Here is a 27,553-nt window from a genome sequence, read left to right as displayed (position 1 = left end):
TGCAAAAAATGCACTTTAGCGGTAACATATATATATATCGTATTGTCCCGAGCATAGGCCGCACTTTTTTCCCTTAAAATAAGTCTTTAAACTAGGGGTGCGGCCTACAATCGGGCTTTTGCACAAAACACCATAAAAGTACTGCTATATGGTAAGTACCTTGAACGGTCCGTGTTGGGGTTGGGCGGAAGTGCTGTTTTGTTTCAGGGAGGAGTTAGGGCACACACTGGGCTTCCTGGAGACTCTTATGGCCGCCACCGACCCCACACTCAAAGCTGCACTCAGGAGCAGCAATTTAACCAGATCTGGGACACAGCCCGACAGGAGAGATCCTGAGCCACCACACCAGCACAATGCTTGGGAGTTAAATCCCCTGATTGCCAAGCAGAGAGTTAGTGACGTCACGCAGATCTGACAGCTTGGAGTCGTCAACCTAAGAGGTCCCAAGAGAAGCCGACGCTGGTGAGAGCCTGTCAGAGGGACAGCTATCAGCAAGAGGGACAACTGTCACCTATCCTGTACTGTGGGAGAGGTTGCCGATCGGAGAGTCAGTGGATGTCACGGCGGGTCCGACAGCTCTGAACTGTTAACCGCGGGGGTTACCTAGAGAAGCTGATGCTGGTGAGAGCCTGTCAGAGGGACAACGGTCACTTATCCTGTTTCCCATAATCGTATGTGATGATCCATTAAGGGGGAAGGTAAGTTACACAGTTGCTACCTTGAAAAAGCTGGGCTGTCTGGGCTGTAGACTCACTAAAGAGAATATCACCATATATAAGATATTGAAGATACATTTGTCAGAAGTCAGCTATGGACCTGTAACCTTTGAGCCCTTAGAGGAAAGCAGAAAAGAGGGTTATAGGGGCTAAGAGGGTGGGGAGGACTGAGGGGAGGCTTGTATAAGGTAAATAGGTAGTTAATTGGGTGAGTAGTGGGCACTGTGTGAGGAAAGGAGACTGATTGGGTTAAGAGGAGGCAGTAATGTGTATATTTAAGTTAAAAATGTAATTTCTTTTAAATGGCACATAACTTTAAGGGTGCGGCTTATAATCAGGAGCGGCCTATACTCGGAACAATACGGTATATATATATTATATATTATATATAATATATAAACTAAAGGGAGTCCCATGGTTTTTCCTATGATAATCAGTTCACATCACCTTTTTTTTTTTTAGAGAGCCTGGTGCACTTTCTTCTGAAAATGGAGGTAAAAACAAAATCTTAAAGGGCAGTGCGGCACACTTTATGCATCATTCATTGCCCAGACACACTTCAACTTCTTAACAAGTTTATAGTAGTTTTCCCAAGGGTATAACAACTGCTCTCATTCTGTTTTTGCATTTATTAGCATCTTGGCCTCTACACTTCTAAGCATTGTATATTTCCCATTCTGCATTGTTACAGAATCGACTTCCCTGCAACCCATTGTGGAATTATGCAATGAGCACAAATAAATGTAAGAACATCGTACTGAGAATGTGAAATATCTGCCATTCTAGCTGTAATGTATCTGTGATAATACAGTTGAAAAACAAATAATACACTTTCAAGCACTTTAGCTTTTTAGAAAAGTTTGTTTCTCTCATGTAAACTGTTTATTGAAAAAGAAGCCGAAGAATGTTCCGATTTCGGCCGAGGGCAGATACGCTCCAGAGTGCTCCGTTCTAATCAGAGCCTCGGGCGCCGCAACTGCCTCTGGGAACCTTACCATTGGTGTCAGCCCGCACGTCTTGAAATTCTCTGTCTGGGAAATTATCTATCGAATCTATAATAAATAGATAGAAATCGGAACATTCTTCGGCTTCTTTTTCAATAAACAGTTTACATGAGAGAAAAACTTTTCCAACTTTAACTACACAGAAGCAGTTAATGTGCACATTACCTAGGTAAAGTGCAGATTCTGCACTTTAACTGAGCAAATCAGTTAATCTGCAGATTAGCTAGGTAATGTGCACATTAACTGTTTCTGCACTTTAACTGTAACAGATATACATGTCTAAGAAAATGACCCTTTGACGCCACAGGGTGGCACCAAAGAACTAAAAATTCCTGAATATCAGGGTTTTTTTTTTTGTTTTTTTTTTTACAGATTATAAAAAGTACTGTAGTCTAGCCAGTCCACTATAAAAAACGGACAGGAGCAATTACAATCATGCATACAGCTGCTGTCAGATTACACAGAATAACTTAAAAGGACTGTGTAACACCTTAAAGTAAAGATCCCCTGAAAAAATTCCTACAACAAGGAACTAATGGACCGAAGTTGAATACTCTTAAACGGCACAAATAAAAAGGGTCCAACAGGGAAATATGCGCCAACTGTATACAGGGAGCAGAGGGAATGTGCTCAAGTGAAACCTCCGATAAGGAAGAGGTTAAAGCTGTAATACATCTAAAACTAATAACAGCTAAAGCACTATACCAAAGTGCGTCACACTGCCGCCATATAACAAAACCCCCATACAGTCATAGCATATATATGCATAGACTCTAGAGTTACTACGGAGCGACACACCCCGAGTATAACTTACGGCAAAGGGACCGTTCCATTAGAAACCCTGGCTAGAACCTGAAAAACTGTCAGAGTACAATACAAAAGTACTTGGTCCCATATACAATAAGCAACCCCTTACGCTAACTGTTGATCTTACTAACAAAAAAGCGGAGGGAGAGATAACAGCCTCTCTTGCAGACACTGATCCAAACCAAAATCTCTAGCCGAAGTCCGTTAGATATAGCTGCACATCTAGTAAATTTATTTAACCACTTATGTTACCACAATGCTAGCCAGGCAGCTAAATAATTTAGACACGACGAAATCAGATTACTGCTCTCCGCTAACGCAATAAGGAGCCCTCATGTCCTACCTTACCCGGACAGAAATTGAGAAGAGCGCCATTGTCCAAAATGCGCGAAAAAAGAATCTTAGATCATGCTATTTGCCCATGAGTGCAGACATAAAAAATCCTGATCGTATCAACTATTAATTATTATTATTATTGTGTGCAGCTAAGTACACATTGAGCCTTAGACGGATTTATAAATAAAATCCGTCATCAATAGGGAACCCCTGACTGTAAAGAGGCTTTTGTTTCCCTATATGGAGAATAAACCATATCCCAAGAGAGTTAATGTAAAGGAGTGTGAGGGTATAAATAAATATATATATATATATATATATATATATATGTATATATAAATAAATCTGTCCCCATACATTTTAAGCCTGGGTCTCTGTTACTTGACCCTTCAAAAAGTCTAAAGATACTGCACTGGATTAGCCTAGGGATCTGCTCCGCCGCAAATTTTCCCAAAGTCTGAGGAAATAACTTCAGTAAAATACAAACCTTTTCTGAGGGTAACAGGTCACACCAGGTCCCTGATTGTCTGTCCTCTTCCTTTCACTTTTAGTGTGCAAAGAAAAATATAATAAAGGACTTACCCTCCAGGTTCTTCTGCTGTGGAGCATGTACAGGAGTTGCAGGTCTGTCAGCCTCATTCGGGCCGCTGACAGGGACCGGAATGTAAAAGAAAAAACATAGTAACCAACCCTGTTTTTTTATAAAGGGGTAGCAATAATGTTAGAAAGTGGCAAGGTTGTCTTTGCTTTATTTCTAACTGCTAATAGCCACCATTACTCTTACTAAAGAGATTGACATGGACACAGCATAGCCCCAGTCCTTGCTTGCAGGGAAAAGTACCCATAAAAGGATTAAATATCTTCAGACACCATCCTTGCACATCCTCCATTGACAAAGGCAAAGAGAATGACTGGGGATTATGGGTAAGGGAAGTTACAAATAACAGATTGCTGGGGTGCTCTTTGCCTCATCCTGCTGACCAGGAGTTGAATATCTCACTAGTAATTGGAATGACGTTGTGGACTCTCCATGCCATAGGAAAGAAATACAATATGCTGTACTAACTCAGAAGTGATATTACATACGGAGCTTAGAAAACAAATACAATATTATCACTAAATACTTACCTGTAATTTTTTTCATCTTATTAAGATCAATCTGCAGCCACTGATGTTCATCTGAGATTGCTGCAGCCCAGGAAGGGCCTGTTTTTTTTAGTCTGGCTTTTTCTGGATTCCATATGTTATATTGTCCTGTGTTGTCTGTCCATTCCAGTATTGAAGATGCATTTATTTGAGAATCTGGAATTACCCCAGATTCCATTCCCAGAGTTCCATAGCATCCTATGCATATACAAATAAAATATATAAACCAAAATGTGCTGGGAAATTGGAAAACAAATGGTATTCTTAATTACTAAATTGAGAAGACTTCTACATCTAAACAGAAGTATGGAAATCCTTTTGGCTTATGTACAACAAAAATAGCATATTAATGCAATTGGGTTTTATTAGCTGAAAAATACATTATGCACTTTATAATGTTCACAGGCACTTTAACAATTATTTAGGTTACTAACAGCATGAAGTTTTGAACTTTCAAGGAAATTAAGGACAGTGTCATGGCTAAAAGAATACACTCTAGCCCTGTGTACGTTTGCCTTCATCTTTCCCTTGCCAATCATTGGAAACACATTTATTGGCATAAAAATGTATTCAAGCAGCATCCAGGCTCAGCACACTCCTCTATAAAAAAAAATAACATGCTGAGCAGTCAGAAAGAAAAAATATTACACATGGAGAGAGGGTTTATTTCAATTTGGCTTGAGTATTCATGGGGTTAAATTATGGCTGCAAACATGTTATGCAGTGATGACTGAACTGTTTGATTGCCTGTGTGCATCCCATGCAATCTAGGGAGAAAATCAATTCTTTAAGTTCCCGGTAATAAATATGAGTAAAGCTTTAACCGCTCAGCACACTAACAATCCTTTTTTAGGGGTACAGCCAGTGACCAGCAGTGGGCCACAGGCACAGTCAAATACTGCAGTATTACCTGAAAGAGAGGGGAGAGATATACCCAATAAAATGATAAATGTAAATAATGGTACTAATCATATTCTCTCCCTACAGACCAGGAACGGACGATTTAGCTGTGATGAAGAGCAACCTCGGCCTGAAAGCTCTAACCAATCTCTTCCTTTGCAGTATTCTCTTAACCTTATTTCCACAGATGCAGTACAAAGGAACCCTGTCGATCCTATTACAGAGGGATGGACTGGTAAGAATGAAGTTTCTTCTGCATCAGGTAACGTGGCAGATTCAGGTAACACGTGGCGAAGCCCACAGATGTGTGATAATGCCAATTTTATGTGTGAAATTATAGAAACTGCAGGGAGATATTGTGTATTAGCTGAGCTCCAGGATTTAGTCTCCAACCCTATCATGTGATTGATACTGGATCTCAGGCAACTATTTTATCCCACAAGTACTACACACAGCTAAATGAGCTAACACCCCACAAACCTAAAATAAAAGAATTTGATGGTTCACTAATAGGTGTTGGGGACAACTCTCTAAAAGTCTACGGTAACACATGGTTCAAATTTAAACTGGGGAACAGGGTAATAAGACACCCTGTCATTTTAGTGGATCTACCAACTAATCGTTTAATAATTGGTAGTGATCTCCTGAAGCGATTAAGCACCATAATTGATTGCATAAATAATGTTATTTGGTCACAAGTAAAAAGGTATATTAATTATGAGCGGTCTGGTATATCTCGCACCCGACATAACTGTCACATGGTGGAAGAGAAGCCAGATGTTGTGGAGATTAATTTCAGGAATGACTCTATACCTGAAATCACTATCCTACAAATAGATGATCAGACTCCTCTAAGTGGCTCTGACGGTAATACTTTTAAAATTTCGCCTGGAAAGGTAGCAAATATTTCCTTAGACAGAGCGATATATTAACCATATCTCTCCACAAGGGGGATCATAAAATCCCTAAAGGGGAGGCCATACTCAATACCTCGCAGGAATTGAGAGAGTTAAGGATGATCTATTTATCCCTATGCAAGTGCCTAACCTTAGGAAAACATAATTTATGTAAGAACTTACCTGATAAATTCATTTCTTTCATATTAGCAAGAGTCCATGAGCTAGTGACGTATGGGATATACATTCCTACCAGGAGGGGCAAAGTTTCCCAAACCTCAAAATGCCTATAAATACACCCCTCACCACACCCACAATTCAGTTTAACGAATAGCCAAGAAGTGGGGTGATAAAAAAGTGCGAAAGCATATAAAATAAGGAATTGGAATAATTGTGCTTATACAAAATCATAACCACCACAAAAAAAGGGCGGGTCTCATGGACTCTTGCTAATATGAAAGAAATTAATTTATCAGGTAAGTTCTTACATAAATTATGTTTTCTTTCATGTAATTAGCAAGAGTCCATGAGCTAGTGACGTATGGGATAATGACTACCCAAGATGTGGATCTTTCCACACAAGAGTCACTAGAGAGGGAGGGATAAAATAAAGACAGCCAATTCCTGCTGAAAATAATCCACACCCAAAATAAAGTTTAACGAAAAACATAAGCAGAAGATTCAAACTGAAACCGCTGCCTGAAGTACTTTTCTACCAAAAACTGCTTCAGAAGAAGAAAATACATCAAAATGGTAGAATTTAGTAAAAGTATGCAAAGAGGACCAAGTTGCTGCTTTGCAGATCTGGTCAACCGAAGCTTCATTCCTAAACGCCCAGGAAGTAGATACTGACCTAGTAGAATGAGCTGTAATTCTCTGAGGCGGAATTTTACCCGACTCAACATAGGCAAGATGAATTAAAGATTTCAACAAAAGATGCCAAAGAAATGGCAGAAGCTTTCTGGCCTCTTCTAGAACCGGAAAAGATAACAAATAGACTAGAAGTCTTACGGAAAGATTTCGTAGCTTCAACATAATATTTCAAAGCTCTAACAACATCCAAAGAATGCAACGATTTCTCCTTAGAATTCTTAGGATTAGGACATAATGAAGGAACCACAATTTCTCTACTAATGTTGTTGGAATTCACAACTTTAGGTAAAAATTCAAAAGAAGTTCGCAACACCGCCTTATCCTGATGAAAAATCAGAAAAGGAGACTCACAAGAAAGAGCAGATAATTCAGAAACTCTTCTGGCAGAAGAGATGGCCAAAAGGAACAAAACTTTCCAAGAAAGTAATTTAATGTCCAATGAATGCATAGGTTCAAACGGAGGAGCTTGAAGAGCTCCCAGAACCAAATTCAAACTCCAAGGAGGAGAAATTGACTTAATGACAGGTTTTATACGAACCAAAGCTTGTACAAAACAATGAATATCAGGAAGAATAGCAATCTTTCTGTGAAAAAGAACAGAAAGAGCAGAGATTTGTCCTTTCAAAGAACTTGCGGACAAACCCTTATCTAAACCATCCTGAAGAAACTGTAAAATTCTCGGTATTCTAAAAGAATGCCAAGAAAAATGATGAGAAAGACACCAAGAATATAAGTCTTCCAGACTCTATAATATATCTCTCGAGATACAGATTTACGAGCCTGTAACATAGTATTAATCACGGAGTCAGAGAAACCTCTTTGACCAAGAATCAAGCGTTCAATCTCCATACCTTTAAATTTAAGGATTTCAGATCCTGATGGAAAAAAGGACCTTGTGACAGAAGGTCTGGTCTTAACGGAAGAGTCCACGGTTGGCAAGAGGCCATCCGGACAAGATCCGCATACCAAAACCTGTGAGGCCATGCTGGAGCTACCAGCAGAACAAACGAGCATTCCTTCAGAATCTTGGAGATCACTCTTGGAAGAAGAACTAGAGGCGGAAAGATATAGGCAGGATGATACTTCCAAGGAAGTGATAATGCATCCACTGCCTCCGCCTGAGGATCCCGGGATCTGGACAGATACCTGGGAAGTTTCTTGTTTAGATGGGACGCCATCAGATCTATTTCTGGAAGTTCCCACATTTGAACAATCTGAAGAAATACCTCTGGGTGAAGAGACCATTCGCCCGGATGCAACGTTTGGCGACTGAGATAATCCGCTTCCCAATTGTCTACACCTGGGATATGAACCGCAGAGATTAGACAGGAGCTGGATTCCGCCCAAACCAAAATTCGAGATACTTCTTTCATAGCCAGAGGACTGTGAGTCCCTCCTTGATGATTGATGTATGCCACAGTTGTGACATTGTCTGTCTGAAAACAAATGAACGATTCTCTCTTCAGAAGAGGCCAAAACTGAAGAGCTCTGAAAATTGCACGGAGTTCCAAGATATTGATAGGTAATCTCACCTCCTGAGATTCCCAAACTCCCTGTGCCGTCAGAGATCCCCACACAGCTCCCCAACCCGTGAGACTTGCATCTGTTGAAATTACAGTCCAGGTCGGAAGCACAAAAGAAGCCCCCTGAATTAAACGATGGTGATCTGTCCACCATGTTAGAGAGTGCCGAACAATCGGTTTTAAAGATATTGTTTGAGATATCTTCGTGTAATCCTTGCACTATTGCTTCAGCATACAGAGCTGAAGAGGTCGCATGTGAAAACGAGCAAAGGGGATCGCGTCCGATGCAGCAGTCATAAGACCTAGAATTTCCATGCATAAGGCTACCGAAGGGAATGATTGTGACTGAAGGTTTCGACAAGCTGTAATCAATTTTAGACGTCTCTTGTCTGTTAAAGACAGAGTCATGGACACTGAATCCATCTGGAAACCCAGAAAGGTTACCCTTGTCTGAGGAATCAAAGAACTTTTTGGTAAATTGATCCTCCAACCATGATCTTGAAGAAACAACACAAGTCGATTCGTATGAGATTCTGCTAAATGTAAAGACTGAGCAAGTACCAAGATATCGTCCAAATAAGGAAATACCACAATACCCTGTTCTCTGATTACAGACAGAAGGGCACCGAGAACCTTTGTAAAAATTCTTGGAGCTGTAGCTAGGCCAAACGGCAGAGCCACAAACTGGTAATGCTTGTCCAGAAAAGAGAATCTCAGGAACTGAAAATGATCTGGATGAATCGGAATATGCAGATATGCATCCTGTAAATCTATTGTGGACATATAATTCCCTTGCTGAACAAAAGGCAAGATAGTCCTTACAGTTACCATTTTGAACGTTGGTATCCTTACATAACGATTCAATATTTTTAGATCCAGAACTGGTCTGAAGGAATTCTCCTTCTTTGGTACAATGAAGAGATTTGAATAAAACCCCATCCCCTGTTCCTGAACTGGAACTGGCATAATTACTCCAGTCAACTCTAGATCTGAAACACATTTCAGAAATGCTTGAGCTTTTACTGGATTTACTGGGACACGGGAAAGAAAAAATCTCTTTGCAGGAGGTCTTATCTTGAAACCAATTCTGTACCCATCTGAAACAATGTTCTGAATCCAAAGATTGTGAACAGAATTGATCCAAATTTCCTTGAAAAAACGTAACCTGCCCCCTACCAGCTGAGCTGGAATGAGGGCCGCACCTTCATGTGGACTTAGAAGCAGGCTTTGCCTTTCTAGCTGGCTTGGATTTATTCCAGACTGGAGATGGTTTCCAAACTGAAACTGCTCCTGAGGATGAAGGATCAGGCTTTTGTTCTTTGTTGAAACGAAAGGAACGAAAACGATTATTAGCTCTGCTTTTACCTTTAGATTTTTTATCCTGTGGTAAAAAAGTTCCTTTCCCACCAGTAACAGTTGAAATGATGGAATCCAACTGAGAACCAAATAATTTGTTACCCTGGAAAGAAATAGAAAGTAAAGTTGATTTAGAAGCCATATCAGCATTCCAAGTTTTAAGCCATAAAGCTCTTCTAGCTAAAATAGCTAGAGACATAAACCTGACATCAACTCTGATAATATCAAAAATGGCATCACAGATAAAATTATTAGCATGCTGAAGAAGAATAATAATGTCATGAGAATCACGATGTGTTACTTGTTGCGCTAAAGTTTCCAACCAAAAAGTTGAAGCTGCAGCAACATCAGCCAAAGATATAGCAGGTCTAAGAAGATTACCTGAACACAGATAAGCTTTTCTTAGAAAGGACTCAATTTTCCTATCTAGAGGATCCTTAAACGAAGTACCATCTGACGTAGGAATAGTAGTACGTTTAGCAAGGGTAGAAATAGCCCCATCAACTTTAGGGATTTTGTCCCAAAATTCTAATCTGTCAGACGGCACAGGATATAAATGCTTAAAACGTTTAGAAGGAGTAAATGAATTACCCAATTTATCCCATTCTTTGGAAATTACTGCAGAAATAGCATTAGGAACAGGAAAAACTTCTGGAATAACCACAGGAGCTTTAAATACCTTATCTAAACGTTTAGAATTAGTATCAAGAGGACCAGAATCCTCTATTTCTAAAGCAATTAGAACTTCTTTAAGTAAAGAACGAATAAATTCCATTTTAAATAAATATGAAGATTTATCAGCATCAACCTCAGAGACAGAATCCTCTGAACCAGAGGAGTCATCAGAATCAGAATGATGATGTTCATTTAAAAATTCATCTGTAGGGAGAGAAGTTTTAAAAGATTTTTTACGTTTACTAGAAGGAGAAATAACAGACATAGCCTTCTTTATGGATTCAGAAACAAAATCTCTTATATTATCAGGAACATTCTGCACCTTAGATGTTGAGGGAACTGCAACAGGCAATGGTACTTTACTAAAGGAAATATTATCTGCTTTAACAAGTTTGTCATGACAATCAATACAAACAACAGCTGGAGAAATAGCTACCAAAAGTTTACAGCAGATACACTTAGCTTTGGTAGATTCAGCACTTGACAGCGATTTTCCTGTAGTATCTTCTGGCTCAGATGCAACGTGAGACATCTTGCAATATGTAAGAGAAAAAACAACATATAAAGCAAAATTGATCAAATTCCTTAAATGACAGTTTCAGGAATGGGAAAAAATGCCAAAGAACAAGCTTCTAGCAACCAGAAGCAATAAAAAATGAGACTTAAATAATGTGGAGACAAAAGCGACGCCCATATTTTTTCGCGCCAAATAAGACGCCCACATTATTTGGCGCCTAAATGCTTTTTGGCGCCAAAAATGACGCCACATCCGGAACGCCGACATTTTTGGCGCGAAATAACGTCAAAAAAATGACGCAACTTCCGGCGACACGTATGACGCCGGAAACGGAAATAGAATTTTTGCGCCAAAAAAGTCCGCGCCAAGAATGACGCAATAAAATGAAGCATTTTCAGCCCCCCGCGAGCCTAACAGCCCACAGGGAAAAAGTCAAATTTTAAGGTAAGAAAAAATGGTCAAATCAAAATGCATTATCCCAAATATGAAACTGACTGTCTGAAAATAAGGAAAGTTGAACATTCTGAGTCAAGGCAAATAAATGTTTGAATACATATATTTAGAACTTTATAAACAAAGTGCCCAACCATAGCTTGGAGTGTCACAGAAAATAAGACTTACTTACCCCAGGACACTCATCTACATATAGCAGATAGCCAAACCAGTACTGAAACGAGAATCAGCAGAGGTAATGGTATATATAAGAGTATATCGTCGATCTGAAAAGGGAGGTAAGAGATGAATCTCTACGACCGATAACAGAGAACCTATGAAATAGACCCCGTAGAAGGAGATCACTGCATTCAAATAGGCAATACTCTCCTCACATCCCTCTGACATTCACTGCACGCTGAGAGGAAAACCGGGCTCCAACTTGCTGCGGAGCGCATATCAACGTAGAATCTAGCACAAACTTACTTCACCACCTCCATCGGAGGCAAAGTTTGTAAAACTGAATTGTGGGTGTGGTGAGGGGTGTATTTATAGGCATTTTGAGGTTTGGGAAACTTTGCCCCTCCTGGTAGGAATGTATATCCCATACGTCACTAGCTCATGGACTCTTGCTAATTACATGAAAGAAAACCAAATATGCTAAATTGAACTTAAAACAGGAAGCTAGCTATATAGGCGAAGGCTTATTAGCGCAGATCGCTGAACCTAAGGTGATTAAATATTTTTCTCCCCAAGACCACTGTGTCCACGGCCTGGATGACAGGTCTGAAAGCTATATTATCACAGCTAAGTGTTTATTATCTATCTCTATAGGTAATAAATCAGCAAAACACCTGTTTTTAGTTTTAAATACTCCCCATAATCAAATATAAATTGGCAATGATCTCTTACATAGATATGCCATACAAATAGATTTGATTAACTCTTGCCTCTGGAGCAGGTTAAAGAGGGACCCTGAAGTATTTCAGGATGAAAACACAGCCCTGAAATCAAACCAGCAATTGCCATATGCTGTGAATATGCAGGCGTCTAACGATGTTATAATCCCTGCTGGGGCTGACAGATTCCTCTTACCCGTACAGGCAAAAAGAGGTCAGAAATTAAACTTCTGAAACACTAATATGCATCTCCCATGGAATGTGAAATCTAGGTAGCACAATGACCCATACTCCGATGGTAAATATTGGAACTATTCCAATACATGTTATTGTGCATAACATGACCCCACAGGATATAACCTTATCCTAGGAAACTGCCATAGGATATGCGCTGGAATCAAGTTATTACACTTTTGGATTCCAGAATAATGTAATTGGGCTAATACCTGAAGGATACTAAACTGAAGAACAATTAATAGAACAATCCTTTGCATCTATCTATTTACAATTCAGTTTATTTATCCCTTAAGCTCAGAGGAAGGCATCTGTAAAATTGAAGAAGCCTCCCTGGTGTTTGATCAGCCGATCAAACAGCAAGAATACCCCGATACCCAGAGTCATGGGGCAATGTAAATTATAATCAAAGGGATCTCACTAGTAGGTTGGAAGAAGCCTATGAAATAGGACAGCCTGAAATCTTTCCAAGATTTCAGCAAATAGTCGAAGAGCAAATATCTTTAGATAATGGCTGTTCCAGTGATGATGAACGCCAACAGCTACGAGAACTCCTGATGGAGTAAAAGGATAATTTTGCTAGGGATTCTTATGACTGTGGGACTACAGACTTGCACATTGCAAGAATCCAAACAGAGCCCAATTCACCACCTGTCTTTGTTAAACAATACAGACTTCCTTTAGCATCATATGATTCTCTTGCAGAAACGTGGAAGAAAGAGGTATTATCAGACAGGTGCACAGCTCTTATAACAATCCTATTCTAGCTGTTCTTAAGCCCAATGTCGTTTGTGTGCTGATTTAAGACAGCTAAACAAACGAGTGTACATGTCTGGCTGGCCTGTGCCATATATTGACCAGTGCCTAGCACAGATGCAGGGATCTAAAATATTCACTGCCATTGATTGTGCACAGGGATATTGGACCATAAAGGTACATGAAGAGGACCAGTATAAGCTTGCATTCTCGTTCCAAAAGGTCCAGTACGCATTGCAGAGACTCCCATTTGGATACATAAATTTGCAGTATTCATGCATAAGGCTATGCCTGATGCACTGGGAAGGGGGACCTTATCTTATGTTGATGTTTTAATCAAAAGCACAGACTTTGAAAAACATATCACAGAACTTAAAAACGTCCTCAGCCAAATTAAAAGGGCAGGTGTCAAATTATCCCTACAAAAAGCTCAATGGTGCCGCTCTCATGTAAACTTCTTAGGTCATGAAGTTACTTCTGAAGGATTAAATCCTCAGAAGAAAAAAGGTGGATGCTATAATAAATTCTAAAAACCCCAACTAACTTAAAGGAACTAAATATTCTCGCAAATTTATTGATAATTATGCAGAATTAGCTAAACCACAGCTACTTCTTCTAAAGAAGGATGTGAAATGGCACTGGAGTGAGACTCAAGAGACAGTCATCAAGGAGCTAAAGAGAAAACTCACTCAAGCACCTTGCTTAGCGTACCCTGAAGGGGGTAAACCTTTCTACTTAGAGACAGGTTACACAGATATAAGCATGAGTGCTATTTTTTACCAAAAGCATGTTAATTTAAGCAAAGTCATTGCTTATGCGAGCAAAATTCTATCCCCAGTAGAAATAAAATTTAGCGATTGCGAAAAAGCCCTCTTATCTACTGTATGGGCTCTGCAAAATTTCCTCACCTCTATACAGGGCGAGAAAATTATTGTAGAAATGGCCCACCAGCCTTTGTTATATTTATAAAGTGAGAGAATAAGAAATGGAAATTTGTCTAATAGTCGCATAACAGCTTGGACTCTTTCCTTACAAGGCTGGCCTTTAGAAATTCATTACAAGCTAAAAAAAAAGAATCCAGTCGCACAGGGGCTTGCTGAGCTCCACGACTGTACTGCTAAGGATCATGGGGAAGAGTTATTAGAAGATGATTTCCTGGAGGAACAATTGCTTTCCCCCATATAAAATATACGAGGACCATTGTCAAACATTATCTTGGGTATATGTTGATGGTTTTTATTACCATGCCACTATTGATAATGAGCGCAGATTAGTCGCTGGCATTGGTATAACTTGGTCAAATGGATACCCAAATATATCTATAGGTTTCAACATTGGACCAAGATCCAGCCAAGTTGCAGAACTAACTGCCGTTCTAAAAAACATTGAGATGGCTATTGAACATAGTATTCATGAATTTGTGATCACTACTGACTCAAATTACGTTTTGTTGAATACCTGCCAACTCGGAAAAGAAATGGCATGCAGAAAACTAACAACAAACTAGTCAAACATGGCAAGTTGTTCTGTGAGATTGATAATCTGGTGGTATCCAATGATTTAACCATACACTGGAAAAATACCAAAGGTCATTCCAGGGTTCTAGGTCCTGATAAGGAAGGCAATGACCTTGTGGATTCATTAGCCAAACAAGGAGCTATAACTGGAGAACTCCTTAATATCGACTACTTAATGGGTACAATTCAGGTAGAAGTCATTACCAGAAACCAAGCTAAACAACAGAGTGAGCCTAACGTGGTATAATGGAGTCAGGATTCTCCTAGTGAGGACCTGATCACTAGTCAAAAAGAAGACCCCATTGTAGGCATCTTCTATAAACACTATAGATCCTGAAAGCAACCCCATCTCAAAAGATGATTGTATTGGCAAGCAAGATCTTAGAATCTTAATGAAATACAAATCACAATTCAAGTTACAGGATGGTTTGCTAATTAGAACCTCCAAAACTGGCATTCAGCAGTGGGTAGTACCCAACAAGTACAGAGGTCTCATGCTTCAACATGCCCATGATGCTCCCACATCTGGCCATCGTAGTGCCAAATTAACGTATGTAATATTGCGTGACTACGCCTTTTCGCCACACATGTTGAAGGATGTTCAAATCTACTGTCAAGGTTGTTTTATCTGTCCACAATTCCAACCCACTGCACCAACGCATAGAGCGCCATTGCAGAAAAGGGGGATGGTAATGCCATGGTCAGATATAAAAATTGATTTTATTGGTCCAGTAACTAGGTCACCAAGAGGCAACAAATACATGTTAACAGCGACATGCCTATTCACTAATTGGGTAGAGTGCATGATTGCACCTAACAATAGTGCTGAAACATGCGCAGCATTGCTCATCAACCACATGTTTTCCAGATTTGGTTTGCCCCAAAGAATTGAATCCGATCGGGGAACCCACTTAACTAGCGAAGTGATGACCAAAATGTGGAAAATACTAAGGGTCAAAAAGAAGCTCCATATTGCATATAGAGCTGCCTCAAGTGGTGGTGTAGAGCGGTACAACCAATCCATTGTGAAAATCCTCAAAAAGTTTGTGAATGAAAGGGGTAAAGACTGGGATGTAAAATTACCTCTAGTCCTAATGGCATTAAGAGCAACTCCAAGTAGTGCTACCAAGATGTCACCTTTTGAGTTGATGACTGGTAGAAGAATGGTTCTACCTCAGCATCTACTGTATAGTACATCAGACCAGAACTTGTTAAACGCTACCAATATGCATCAATATGTGGAGAACCTAAGAAAGCATCTGCAATATGCCTTTGCATTTGCTCAAAGGAACTTAGAGAAAGCTGCAACTGCCACTAAAACCTATTATGATCTCAAAACGTCCAAAAAGGAATATGAAATAAATAATAAAGTTTATTTTTTATAACTTTGGAAGAGATCAGGTTAAGGAGAAGAAATTTCTTCCTTCCATCATGGAAGGGTCCTTTTGTCGTTACTGACAAAATATCTCCAGTTGCCTATAAAATTAGGATACCTAAAAATGATACTTTTATGGATAAATGGGTCCATATTAATTGCGAACGTGCCATCCTAGATCACAACTACAAGTAATAGAGGGAGAATGAAGTGTCATATCCCCAATATATATATATATATATTGAAATATTTTAGTTTAAAGATGCCTAGCTAATGAGCATAAGGGCTCAAAAATAACAGACTCTTCATAAAAGGCTGTCTATAATGCATACTGTCAATACACTCACCAAGTAATACTGACTTTAAGCCATTTCAAATACATGTGTCCTACATCAATTTGAAATTGGAAGGGGGATTTATGTCATCATATCCGAGTGTTATTAAAAAATATATATACTGTATATATTTATATTTAATGTATGTATATTTGTCTTGGGCAGGAAATGATCCATTTATTTGTGAGACTAACTACAGCAGACCACCCTCTCTACCTTATACCTTTAAAGGATTCAAAAGAGAGCATTGGTCTCAGTTCAGCACAAACCCCTGGGGTGATGGAGCCAAATATTCTGTGTTTTGGTGGAAAATATGCTCAGAAGCCCTTTGAAAATTCTCAATATACATTCTGGTCTGGGAGAAACATATGCCAACCTTTACTAACAGACGTGATAATTTAACACCATGGATCACTGGATTTTCTTTTGAAGCTTAAATATATTCAGAAAAAGAACCAGTTTTTAAGAAAAAGGATGTAGCTAATCTCATATAGGTGTGAATGACCCCATGCCGAGCTCCCAGACAAGCTGACATTTTAAGTCTCTGTATGACATGGGAAACTAGATTTCAGATAAAAGAATTGTGCCAAATTTTCATGTAAGTTTAAGATACTCAAATGAACATGTATATTCAGACACACATTAAATATGAACCTAAAAATCTGGGAGATTATCTATGCCTAGGAAGGGCAATATGGGAAGTTGAAAGCCTGAGAGTTAAGATTTTAACATCTCAACCTATTTTTTTTATTATTATTAATCATAGAAGTCTTAAGGATTTGAAGTTTGGGGAAAAAAAAATAAAATTATATATATATATATATATATATATATATATATATATATATATATATATATATATATATATATAGTTTTCAAACATTAAATATATACCTCAGACTGTATAAATATCTATACATGGTTCTAAGAAACGCCTTTCAGATTTGTAATAAATTAAATGAATAACTGCAAATAGATGTAAAAATGTTTGACATTTTTAACAACATTATTTCTTTCATGTCAGACCTACATCTGGTTTTTCATGCACTTAAAAATTAGGAATGTGAAATATGCTGTGTTTGTTGGAATATAATGCCAGGATGTTAAATACTATGATTCTGGGGAGAGCAAATAATTGACAGTGCAATTGCTTATTAATATGATTTTTAAACGCATTTTTAATATATTATAAGTGGAATATTTTCACGTTCAGTCTTAAAATGATCAGAAAAAAATGGTACTGTGTGATCCATGTCATTTGAACATGTGACTTATTAATACTAGGGTTTATAGTATGTTGAATATAATCACTTTAAAATGATATATTAAGATGTTGCAATAATTGACCAAGACCAATGCATTTCTGGTCGTTTGCTGCCCCCTAGGGGATTAAAACTGGTATGACAGCCAAATAAATTAACTATTGGAACACATGCAGAGCCAGATGAGCCAATCAGGGAGGTGTCTCCCAAATAACCAATCAATGCTAAGCATCCGAAGGGCCAATCCAAAAAGACAAGCACCGTGGGGAATGTCCAAATAATCACCTATGATTAGAATAAAAAGGGGTGGGATTATATCGCATGATATAACCCAAGGCAAGAGGGAAAAAAAAGGACTCTGTGCTGAATTTTGACTGACAAACTGTTGGGATCCAGTCTATTATAAAGCAATCTGAGCCTAATTTTTATCCATCTTGCAAAAAATTACCTTTTAATTTATGAGGTGAAATTGGATTTATCAGAGGAACCCTGAAATAATGTATTTGCTTATTTGGGTGAAGTATAAGAAACTGTTAAATATATAACTTGATTTTTTTAAAGCAAATACATTCATTGTTGCTGCAGTCTAATTGAAGCCGATAAATTTAAAAGGGCACAATTAGTATTTTAAGTCCTGTGTAGTCTTAACTAGTCATTATTGCTAAATAATTTATTTACTAAACAGGGTTTTATACTCAAGATTTATAAGTCAGTTATTATAGTGAACTCTTTCAGAACTGGTTAGTGTGATTATATCCCTGGTAGTTATTAATTAAGCATAGTAAGTTGGTAATCCATATTAAGCATTGAACTAGAGTTATTGGTTAATAACAGAAGATTCTAGTATTTTATTGTGGTATTTTAATGCAATTATTGTGAATAAGGTAAATTGTAAAGATATATTTTTATGATCTTTGTAAGGATATTATAACAGCATAAGTGTATCATCTGATTCATAATCTGTTTTTCTATAAATATAATTCAATATGTTTATAACTTTAATATAAAGAATTTAGGAATTTATATTAATTGTAATTGTTTCGTATATGCATTTTATTGGGGGTTTGTTTTAAAGAATAATTATTAAATATATTGTATTATAACCCAGCCATATACTGACACTATGTTTTGTGTATTGCTGGCAATCAAGGTGGTTAATTCACTGTTTTGTGCAAACAAGTGGTTAAAAGAAGGTTGTACTTACAATATTTTCTGTTCTATTACTTCAAACTATATTATATGCTATTTTTTGAAACATGGATGACTGTGCTGAAAAAAACACAACTATCAGCTAGTGAGCAGTATATACCAAGGTATCTGCTGTACACAAACATACACAAAAAGTTAATCAGTCAGTGAGCAATTTGTCCTTCCTGTGTTGCTTGTACTGGGAAAGTTAGATGATGGCTGACATGTTGATAACTTAAGTTGCATTCTGCCTCTACTAAGCATGAGCAAAACTGACTTCCTAGTTATCTAGTATTCACTGAACAGTAAAATGGCTTATGTTACTCTAGAAGATTTATGATATCAAGCTATATATGCCTTCCTGTAGAGACCCCAGCCATCTTATGGTGCTGTGACAGGAAGTAATGTACACTGCACAAACTAAGTAAAAAAAATAAATGAAAAAGGTAAAATCCTGAATAATACATATAGCAAAGATTTCTTTAAATATAAACCTACTGGTTAGTGGGGTTTTTTAAGACAATAAAACAGACTGTTTTATATACTTTTAAGGATTCTCTTGCAAAAGTGGGGTTTTACCTTTTTTTTTTAATGTTCTAAATTACTATTTTTATTTGGAATTTGGGAAAAAACTGAATTTATGCTTACCTGATAAATTTCTTTCTCCAACGGTGTGTCCGGTCCACGGCGTCATCCTTACTTGTGGGAATATTCTCTTCCCCAACAGGAAATGGCAAAGAGCACAGCAAAAGCTGCCCATATAGCCCCTCCTCAGGCTCCGCCCCCCAGTCATTCGACCGACGGTTAGGAGAAAAAAAGGAGAAACTATAGGGTGCCGTGGTGACTGTAGTGTATAGAGAAAGAAATTTTTCAAACCTGATTAAAAAACCAGGGCGGGCCGTGGACCGGACACACCGTTGGAGAAAGAAATTTATCAGGTAAGCATAAATTCTGTTTTCTCCAACATTGGTGTGTCCGGTCCACGGCGTCATACCAAAGCTTTAGGACACGGATGAAGGGAGGGAGCAAATCAGGTTACCTAAACAGAAGGCACCACGGCTTGCAAAGCAATCGATTTAGCCCACAAGAGTGTCAACCAGTATATAGCCCATTAATAAGCCTTCATTCTGTTATGAGTCTAAGAAAATGGCTTACCGATCCCAAAGAGGGAAAATGAGTCTTCTAGCATTACACAGTCTTGTTAGAAAATGGACTAGTCATACCTTGAGCAGAAAAGTCTGCAAACTGTTCCCCCCAACTGAAGTTCTCTGGGCTCAACAGTCCTGCGTGGGAACAGCAATTGATTTTAGTTACTGCTGCTAAAATCATACTCCTCTTTTAAACAGAACTCTTCATCCTTTTCTGTTTTGGAGTAAATAGTACAAACCGGCACTATTTTAAAATAAACTCTTGATAGAAGAATAAAAAACTACAACTAAACACCACATACTCTTCACCATCTCTGTGGAGATGCTACTTGTTCAGAGCGGCAAAGAGAATGACTGGGGGGCGGAGCCTGAGGAGGGGCTATATGGGCAGCTTTTGCTGTGCTCTTTGCCATTTCCTGTTGGGGAAGAGAATATTCCCACAAGTAAGGATGACGCCGTGGACCGGACACACCAATGTTGGAGAAATGTTGTCAGTAGTTGATAGAATACAAAAAGGTTAATTTTACTCAAACACATACCTATTTATAATTTTAATATTAATATTAAGGTTGCTTGGAAGAGTATCCAGTTACTTAATGACAAATCTATTGAAGCGTGGTACGTTTTTAGCCGTAACTACTGCTACCCCTTAAAGGGACAATGTTTTCAGCCGTAACTACCGCTACCCCTTAAAGGGACATAATACTTGTATGCTAAATCACTTGAAACTGATGCAGTATAACTGTAAACAGCTGACAGGAAAATATCACCTGAGCATCTCTATGTAAAAAAATAAGAAATTTTACCTCACAATTTCCTCAGCTTAGCAGAGTAAGTTCTGTGTAAAAAGTTATACTCAGCTGCTGCCCAGCTGCAGGTAAAAAAATATTTAAAAAAAAATTAAGAAATTAACAGCAGCCAATCAGCAGCAACAGTGCTGAGGACATGAACTCTTTTACTGTGATCTCATGAGATTTTACTTAACTCTCATGAGATTTCATAGTAAACTTCCTTAAACTGAATAGGGAAATAAGATGAGTGTGCACGTAAGCTCACTCCCTTAGCTGTCCCAGGACAGACATAACGATTTGCTGCTTAGAAATCCTTTACAATGGGATGTGGCTACTGCGGAATTTTTTAGGTAAAATCTCTTTCATTTTTTACATAGAGTTGTTCAGGTGATATTTTCTAGTCAGCTGTTTACAGCAATGCTGCATCACATTCAAGTGTTTCAACATTTGGGTATCATGGCCCTTTAAGAAGACAGCATCACACTAGGTTGATTATACTTTTGTTTTGTTTTTTAGGATATTTGTTTTTTTAATCCTTTGGAATGATTATTGCAGAAAAGGTAAGTCAGGGCTTAACAAATGTATTCTAGGAGCCAACCAAAATACTTAGATTTTTTTTGTTCTTTAATGTGTGTGTGGTTATATGTGTGTGTGTGGTTATATGTGTGTGTGTGTGTGTGTGGTTATATGTGTGTGTGTGTGTGGTTATATGTGTGTGTGTGTGTGGTTATATGTGTGTGTGTGTGGTTATATGTGTGTGGTTATATGTGTGTGTGTGGTTATATGTGTGTGTGTGGTTATATGTGTGTGTGTGGTTATATGTGTGTGTTATATGTGTGTGTTATATGTGTGTGTTATATGTGTGTGGTTATATGTGTGTGGTTATATGTGTGTGGTTATATGTGTGTGGTTATATGTGTGTGGTTATATGTGTGTGGTTATATGTGTGTGGTTATATGTGTGTGGTTATATGTGCGTGGTTATATGTGCGTATATATATATATATATATATATATAATATATGTTATATATGTTGTGTCTGTGTGTATATATATATATATATATATATATATATATATATATATATATATATATATATATATATATATATATATATATATATAATGTTGTGTCTGTAGATCTCTGATGAAGCGCATGTGAGCATGCGGGAAACGCGTCAGATCTAATCCTTGCACACTGTGATTGTGTCTTTCACTTACCTGCTCTAATAAACCAACATTGACAACAGTCTTGGAGTTCCTCGTTTTTATATATATATATATATATATATATATATATATATATATATATATATATATATATATATATATATATATATATATATATATATATATACACACACATACACGTATATACACACACATATATACATACATACACACACCACAACAATTAAAATTATGGGGGGGTGAAAAGTGAGTTTTAAATCCTCCACTAAATACAAAATGTAGAGAAAATAACTCATTGTGTAAACTATTTACAAATCTAGACAAGTCAGAAGACTTGCTTTTCCCACAGAAACTCTCCGATTACACTGTTTCCAATGCAGCAAAGGATTCTGGGTAAGATATGCAAATGAGGTTCACAATGACTCACCTTTTTACTTTTAGCCTGCTTTTTAAGACAGGCTTCCCTTTACGCCATAGCATCGCCGCATTATACAGCTTTTACGCTTAGCTAGGGTTAGTACAGTGATTCAGACCAATCCCAGGACAGCTGTTTCGTGGTTTTTGCCACTCATCAGCTGGGAGTAGGTTGAATCACTGCTTGATAGATATATATATATATATAACATAATTTATGTAAGAACTTACCTGATAAATTCATTTCTTTCATATTGGCAAGAGTCCATGAGCTAGTGACATATGGGATATACAATCCTACCAGGAGGGGCAAAGTTTCCCAAACCTCAAAATGCCTATAAATACACCCCTCACCACACCCACAATTCAGTTTAACGAATAGCCAAGCAGTGGGGTGATAAAGAAAGGAGTAGAAAGCATCAACAAAGGAAATTTGGAAATAATTGTGCTTTATACAAAAAATCATAACCACCATAAAAAGGGTGGGCCTCATGGACTCTTGCTAATATGAAAGAAATGAATTTATCAGGTAAGTTCTTACATAAATTATGTTTTCTTTCATGTAATTGGCAAGAGCCCATGAGCTAGTGACATATGGGATATCAATACCCAAGATGTGGAGTCTTCCACTCAAGAGTCACTAGAGAGGGAGGGAATAAAACAAAAAACAGCCATATTCCGCTGAGAAAATAATCCACAACCCAAAAATAAGTTATTTTCACTTTTGAAAGAAAAAAAAACTTAAATCAAAAAGCAGAAGAATCAAACTGAAACAGCTGCCTGAAGAACTTTTCTACCAAAAACTGCTTTCGAAGAAGCAAATACATCAAAATGGTAAAATTTAGTAAATGTATGCAAAGAAGACCAAGTGGCTGCTTTGCAAATCTGATCAACTGATGCTTCATTCTTAAAAGCCCATGAAGTAGAGACTAATCTAGTAGAATGAGCTGTAATTCTCTGAGGCGGGGTTTGACCCGACTCCAAATAAGCTTGATGAATCAAAAGTTTCAACCAAGAAGCCAAGGAAATAGCAGAAGCCTTCTGACATTTCCTAGGACCAGAAAATAAAACAAATAGACTGGAAGTCTTCCTGAAATCTTTAGTAGCTTCCACATAATATTTCAAAGCTCTTACCACGTCCAAAGAATGTAAGGATTTCTCCAAAGAATTCTTAGGATTAGGACATAAAGAAGGGACAACAATTTCTCTACTTATGTTGTTAGAATTCACAACCTTAGGTAAAAATTGAAAAGAAGTCAGCAAAACTGCCTTATCCTGATGAAAAATCAGAAAAGGAGACTCACAAGAAAGAGCAGATAGCTCAGAAACTCTTCTAGCAGAAGAGATAGCCAAAAGGAACAACACTTTCCAAGAAAGTAGTTTAATGTCCAAAGAATGCATAGGTTCAAATGGAGGAGCCTGTAAAGCCCTCAGAACCAAATTAAGACTCCAAGGAGGAGAAATTGACTTAATGACAGGCTTAATACGAACTAAAGCCTGTACAAAACAGTGTATATCAGGAAGTATAGCAATTTTTCTGTGAAATAAAACAGAAAGAGCGGAGATCTGTCCTTTCAAGGAACTTGCAGACAAACCCTTATCCAAACCATCCTGAAGAAACTGCAAAATTCTAGGAATTCTAAAAGAATGCCAGGAGAAATTATGAGAAGAACACCATGAAATGTAAGTCTTCCAAACTCTATAATAAATCTTTCTAGAGACAGATTTATGAGCTTGTAACACAGTATTAATCACTGAATCAGAGAAACCTCTGACTTAGAACTAAGCGTTCAATTTCCATACCTTCAAATTTAATGATATGAAATCCTGATGGAAAAACGGACCTTGAGATAGTAGGTCCGGCCGTAACAGAAGTGGCCAAGGCGGGCAACTGGACATGCGAACCAGATCCGCATACCAAAACCTGTGTGGCCATGCTGGAGCCACCAGCAACACAAAAGACTGTTCCATGATGATTTTGGAAATCACTCTTGGAAGGAGAACTAGAGGCGGGAAGATGTAAGCAGGTTGATAACACCAAGGAAGTGTCAGCGCATCCACTGCTTCCGCCTGAACATCCCTGGACCTGGACAGGTATCTGGGAAGTTTCTTGTTTAGATGAGAGGCCATGAGATCTATCTCTGGAAGCCCCCACATCTGAACAATCTGAGAAAACACATCTGGATGGAGAGACCACTCCCCTGGATGTAAAGTCTGGTGGCTGAGATAATCCGCCTCCCAATTGTCTACACCTGGGATATGCACCGCAGAGATTAGACAGGAGCTGGATTCCGCCCAAGCAAGTATCCGAGATGCTTCTTTCATAGCTTGGGGACTGTGAGTCCCACGCTGATGATTGACATAAGCCACAGTTGTGATATTGTCTGTCTGAAAACAAATGAACGGTTCTCTCTTTAGTAGAGGCCAAAACTGAAGAGCCCTAAAAATTGCACGGAGTTCTAAAATATTTATTGGTAATCTCGCCTCTTGAGATTTCCAAACCCCTTGTGCTGTCAGAGACCCCCAAACAGCTCCCCAACCTGAAAGACTCGCATCTGTTGTGATCACAGTCCAGGTTGGGCGAACAAAAGAAGCCCCTTGAACCAAACGATGGTGATCTATCCACCATGTCAGAGAGTGTCGTACATTGGGATTCAAGGATATTAATTGTGATATCTTTGTATAATCCCTGCACCATTGATTCAGCATACAAAGCTGTAGAGGTCTCATGTGAAAACGAGCAAAGGGGATTGCGTCCGATGCTGCAGTCATGAGACCTAAAACTTCCATGCACATAGCCACTGAAGGGAATAACGGAGACTGAAGGAGCCGACATGCTGCGACCAATCTTAAACGTCTCTTGTCTGTTAGAGACAGAGTCATGGACACTGAATCTATCTGGAAGCCTAAAAAGGTGACCCTTGTCTGAGGAATCAAGAAACTTTTTGGTAAATTGATCCTCCAACCATGTTTCCGAAGAAACAACACTAGTTGATTCGTGTGAGATTCTGCAGTATGTAAAGACTGAGCTAGTATCAAGATATCGTCCAAATAAGGAAACACCGCAATATCCTGTTCTCTGATTACAGATAATAGGGCACCCAGAACCTTTGAAAAGATTCTTGGAGCTGTTGCTAGGCCAAATGGAAGAGCAACAAATTGGTAATGCTTTTCTAGAAAAGAGAATCTCAGAAACTGATAGTGTTCTGGATGAATCGGAATATGAAGGTATGCATCCTGCAAGTCTATTGTGGACATATAATGTCCCTGCTGAACAAAAGGCAGAATAGTCCTTATAGTCACCATCTTGAAAGTTGGTACTCTTACATAACGATTCAAAATTTTCAGATCCAGAACTGGTCTGAACAAATTTTCTTTCTTTGGTACAATGAATAGGTTTGAATAAAACCCCAAACCTTGTTCCTGAGGAGGAACTGGCATGATTACCCCTGAAGACTCCAGGTCTGAAACACACTTCAGAAAAGCCTGAGCTTTTACTGGATTTACAGGAATGTGTGAGAGAAAAAATCTTATTTATTTTGAATCCTATTCGATACCCTTGAGAGACAATGCTCTGAATCCAATGATTTTGGACAGATTTTATCCAAAAATCCTTGAAAAACCTTAATCTGCCCCCTACCAGCTGAGCTGGAATGAGGGCCGCACCTTCATGCGGACTTAGGGGCAGACTTTGATTAACTAAATGGCTTGGATTTAATCCAATTTGAGGAAGGCTTCCAACTGGAAGCAGATTCCTTGGGAGGAGGATTGAGTTTTTGTTCCTTATTCTGACGAAAGGAACGAAAACGGTTAGAAGCCTTAGATTTACCCTTAGGTTTTTTATCCTGAGGCAAAAAAACTCCTTTTCCTCCAGTGATAGTTGAAATAATAGAATCCAACTGAGAACCAAATAAATTATTACCTTGGAAAGAAAGAGATAGTAATCTAGATTTAGATGTCATATCAGCATTCCAAGATTTAAGCCACAAAGCTCTTCTAGCTAATACAGCTAAAGACATGGATCTAACATCAATTTTGATAATATCAAAAATGGCATCACTAATAAAATGATTAGCATGTTGTAGTAGGCGAACAATGCTAGATATGTCAGAATCCAATTCATGTTGCGCTAAATTTTCCAACCAGAAAGTTGAAGCAGCCGCAACATCACCCAAAGAAATAGCAGGTCTGAGAAGATGACCTGAATATAAATAGGCCTTCCTTAGATAAGATTCAAGCTTCCTATCTAAAGGATCCTTAAAGGAAGTGCTATCTTCCATAGGAATAGTGGTACGTTTAGCAAGAGTAGAAATAGCCCCATCAACTTTGGGGATTTTTTCCCAAAACTCTATAGATTTTGCTGGCAAAGGATACAATCTCTTAAACCTTGAAGAAGGAATAAAGGAAGTACCTGGCTTACTCCATTCCCTAGAAATCATATCAAAAATAGCCTCAGGAATAGGAAAAACACCTAGAGAAACCACAGGAGGTTTAAAAACAGCATTTAAACGTTTATTAGACTGAACGTCAATAGGACTGGTTACCTCAATATCCAAAGTAATTAACACTCCTTTTAATAAAGAACGCATATACTCTATTTTAAATAAATAAGTAGATTTGTCAGTGTCAATATCTGAGGAAGGATCTTCTGTTTCAGATAGATCCTCATCAGAAGAGGATGAATTATTATGTTGTTGGTCATTTGAAATTTCATCAGCTAAATGAGAAGTTTTAAAAGACCTTTTACGTTTATTAGAAGGTGGAAATGCAGACAAAGCCTTCATAATAGATTCAGAAACCAATTCTTTAAAATTTACAGGTATATCATGCACATTAGAAGTTGAAGGAACTGCAACTGGCAATGCACTATTACTGATAGAGACACTATCTGCATGTAAAAGTTTATCATGACAACTATTACAAACGACATTCGGTGGAATAATTTCTACAAGTTTACAACAAATGCACTTAACTTTGGTAGAACCGATGTCAGGCAGCAATGTTCCAGCAGAAACTTCAGAGACAGGATCAGATTGGGACATCTTGCTCAATGTAAGAGAAAAAACAACATATAAAGCAAAATGATCTATTTCCTTAAATGACAGTTTCAGGAATGGAAAAAAAATGCAAAAGCATAGGCCTCTTGATAGAAAAGAAAACAGGAGGCAAACAACAACGAGGTATAGAAATAATGAAGAAAAAAATGGCGCCAAGTATGACGCACAACGTAACGAACTTTTTTGGCGCCAAAAATGACCGGAAA

General features: G+C 38.1%; 1 protein-coding gene across 1 annotated transcript in view; it reads right to left on the bottom strand.

Annotated features, from left to right (window-relative positions):
• The window catches only part of DCBLD2 (discoidin, CUB and LCCL domain containing 2), a gene marked incomplete in the record, with an annotated part of 427,429 nt that overhangs the window by 176,173 nt on the left and 223,703 nt on the right, over nucleotides 1–27,553 (bottom strand). The window contains 1 exon segment of the mRNA XM_053705206.1: nucleotides 3,992–4,207. Within this exon segment, the coding sequence (XP_053561181.1) occupies nucleotides 3,992–4,207 (216 nt within the window).

This window comes from Bombina bombina, chromosome 3 (assembly GCF_027579735.1).
Source record: "Bombina bombina isolate aBomBom1 chromosome 3, aBomBom1.pri, whole genome shotgun sequence".
Taxonomy (NCBI): domain Eukaryota; kingdom Metazoa; phylum Chordata; class Amphibia; order Anura; family Bombinatoridae; genus Bombina; species Bombina bombina.
The sequence above is the reverse complement of the archived record's forward strand: the minus strand, read 5'-3'. Positions and strand labels throughout refer to the sequence as shown.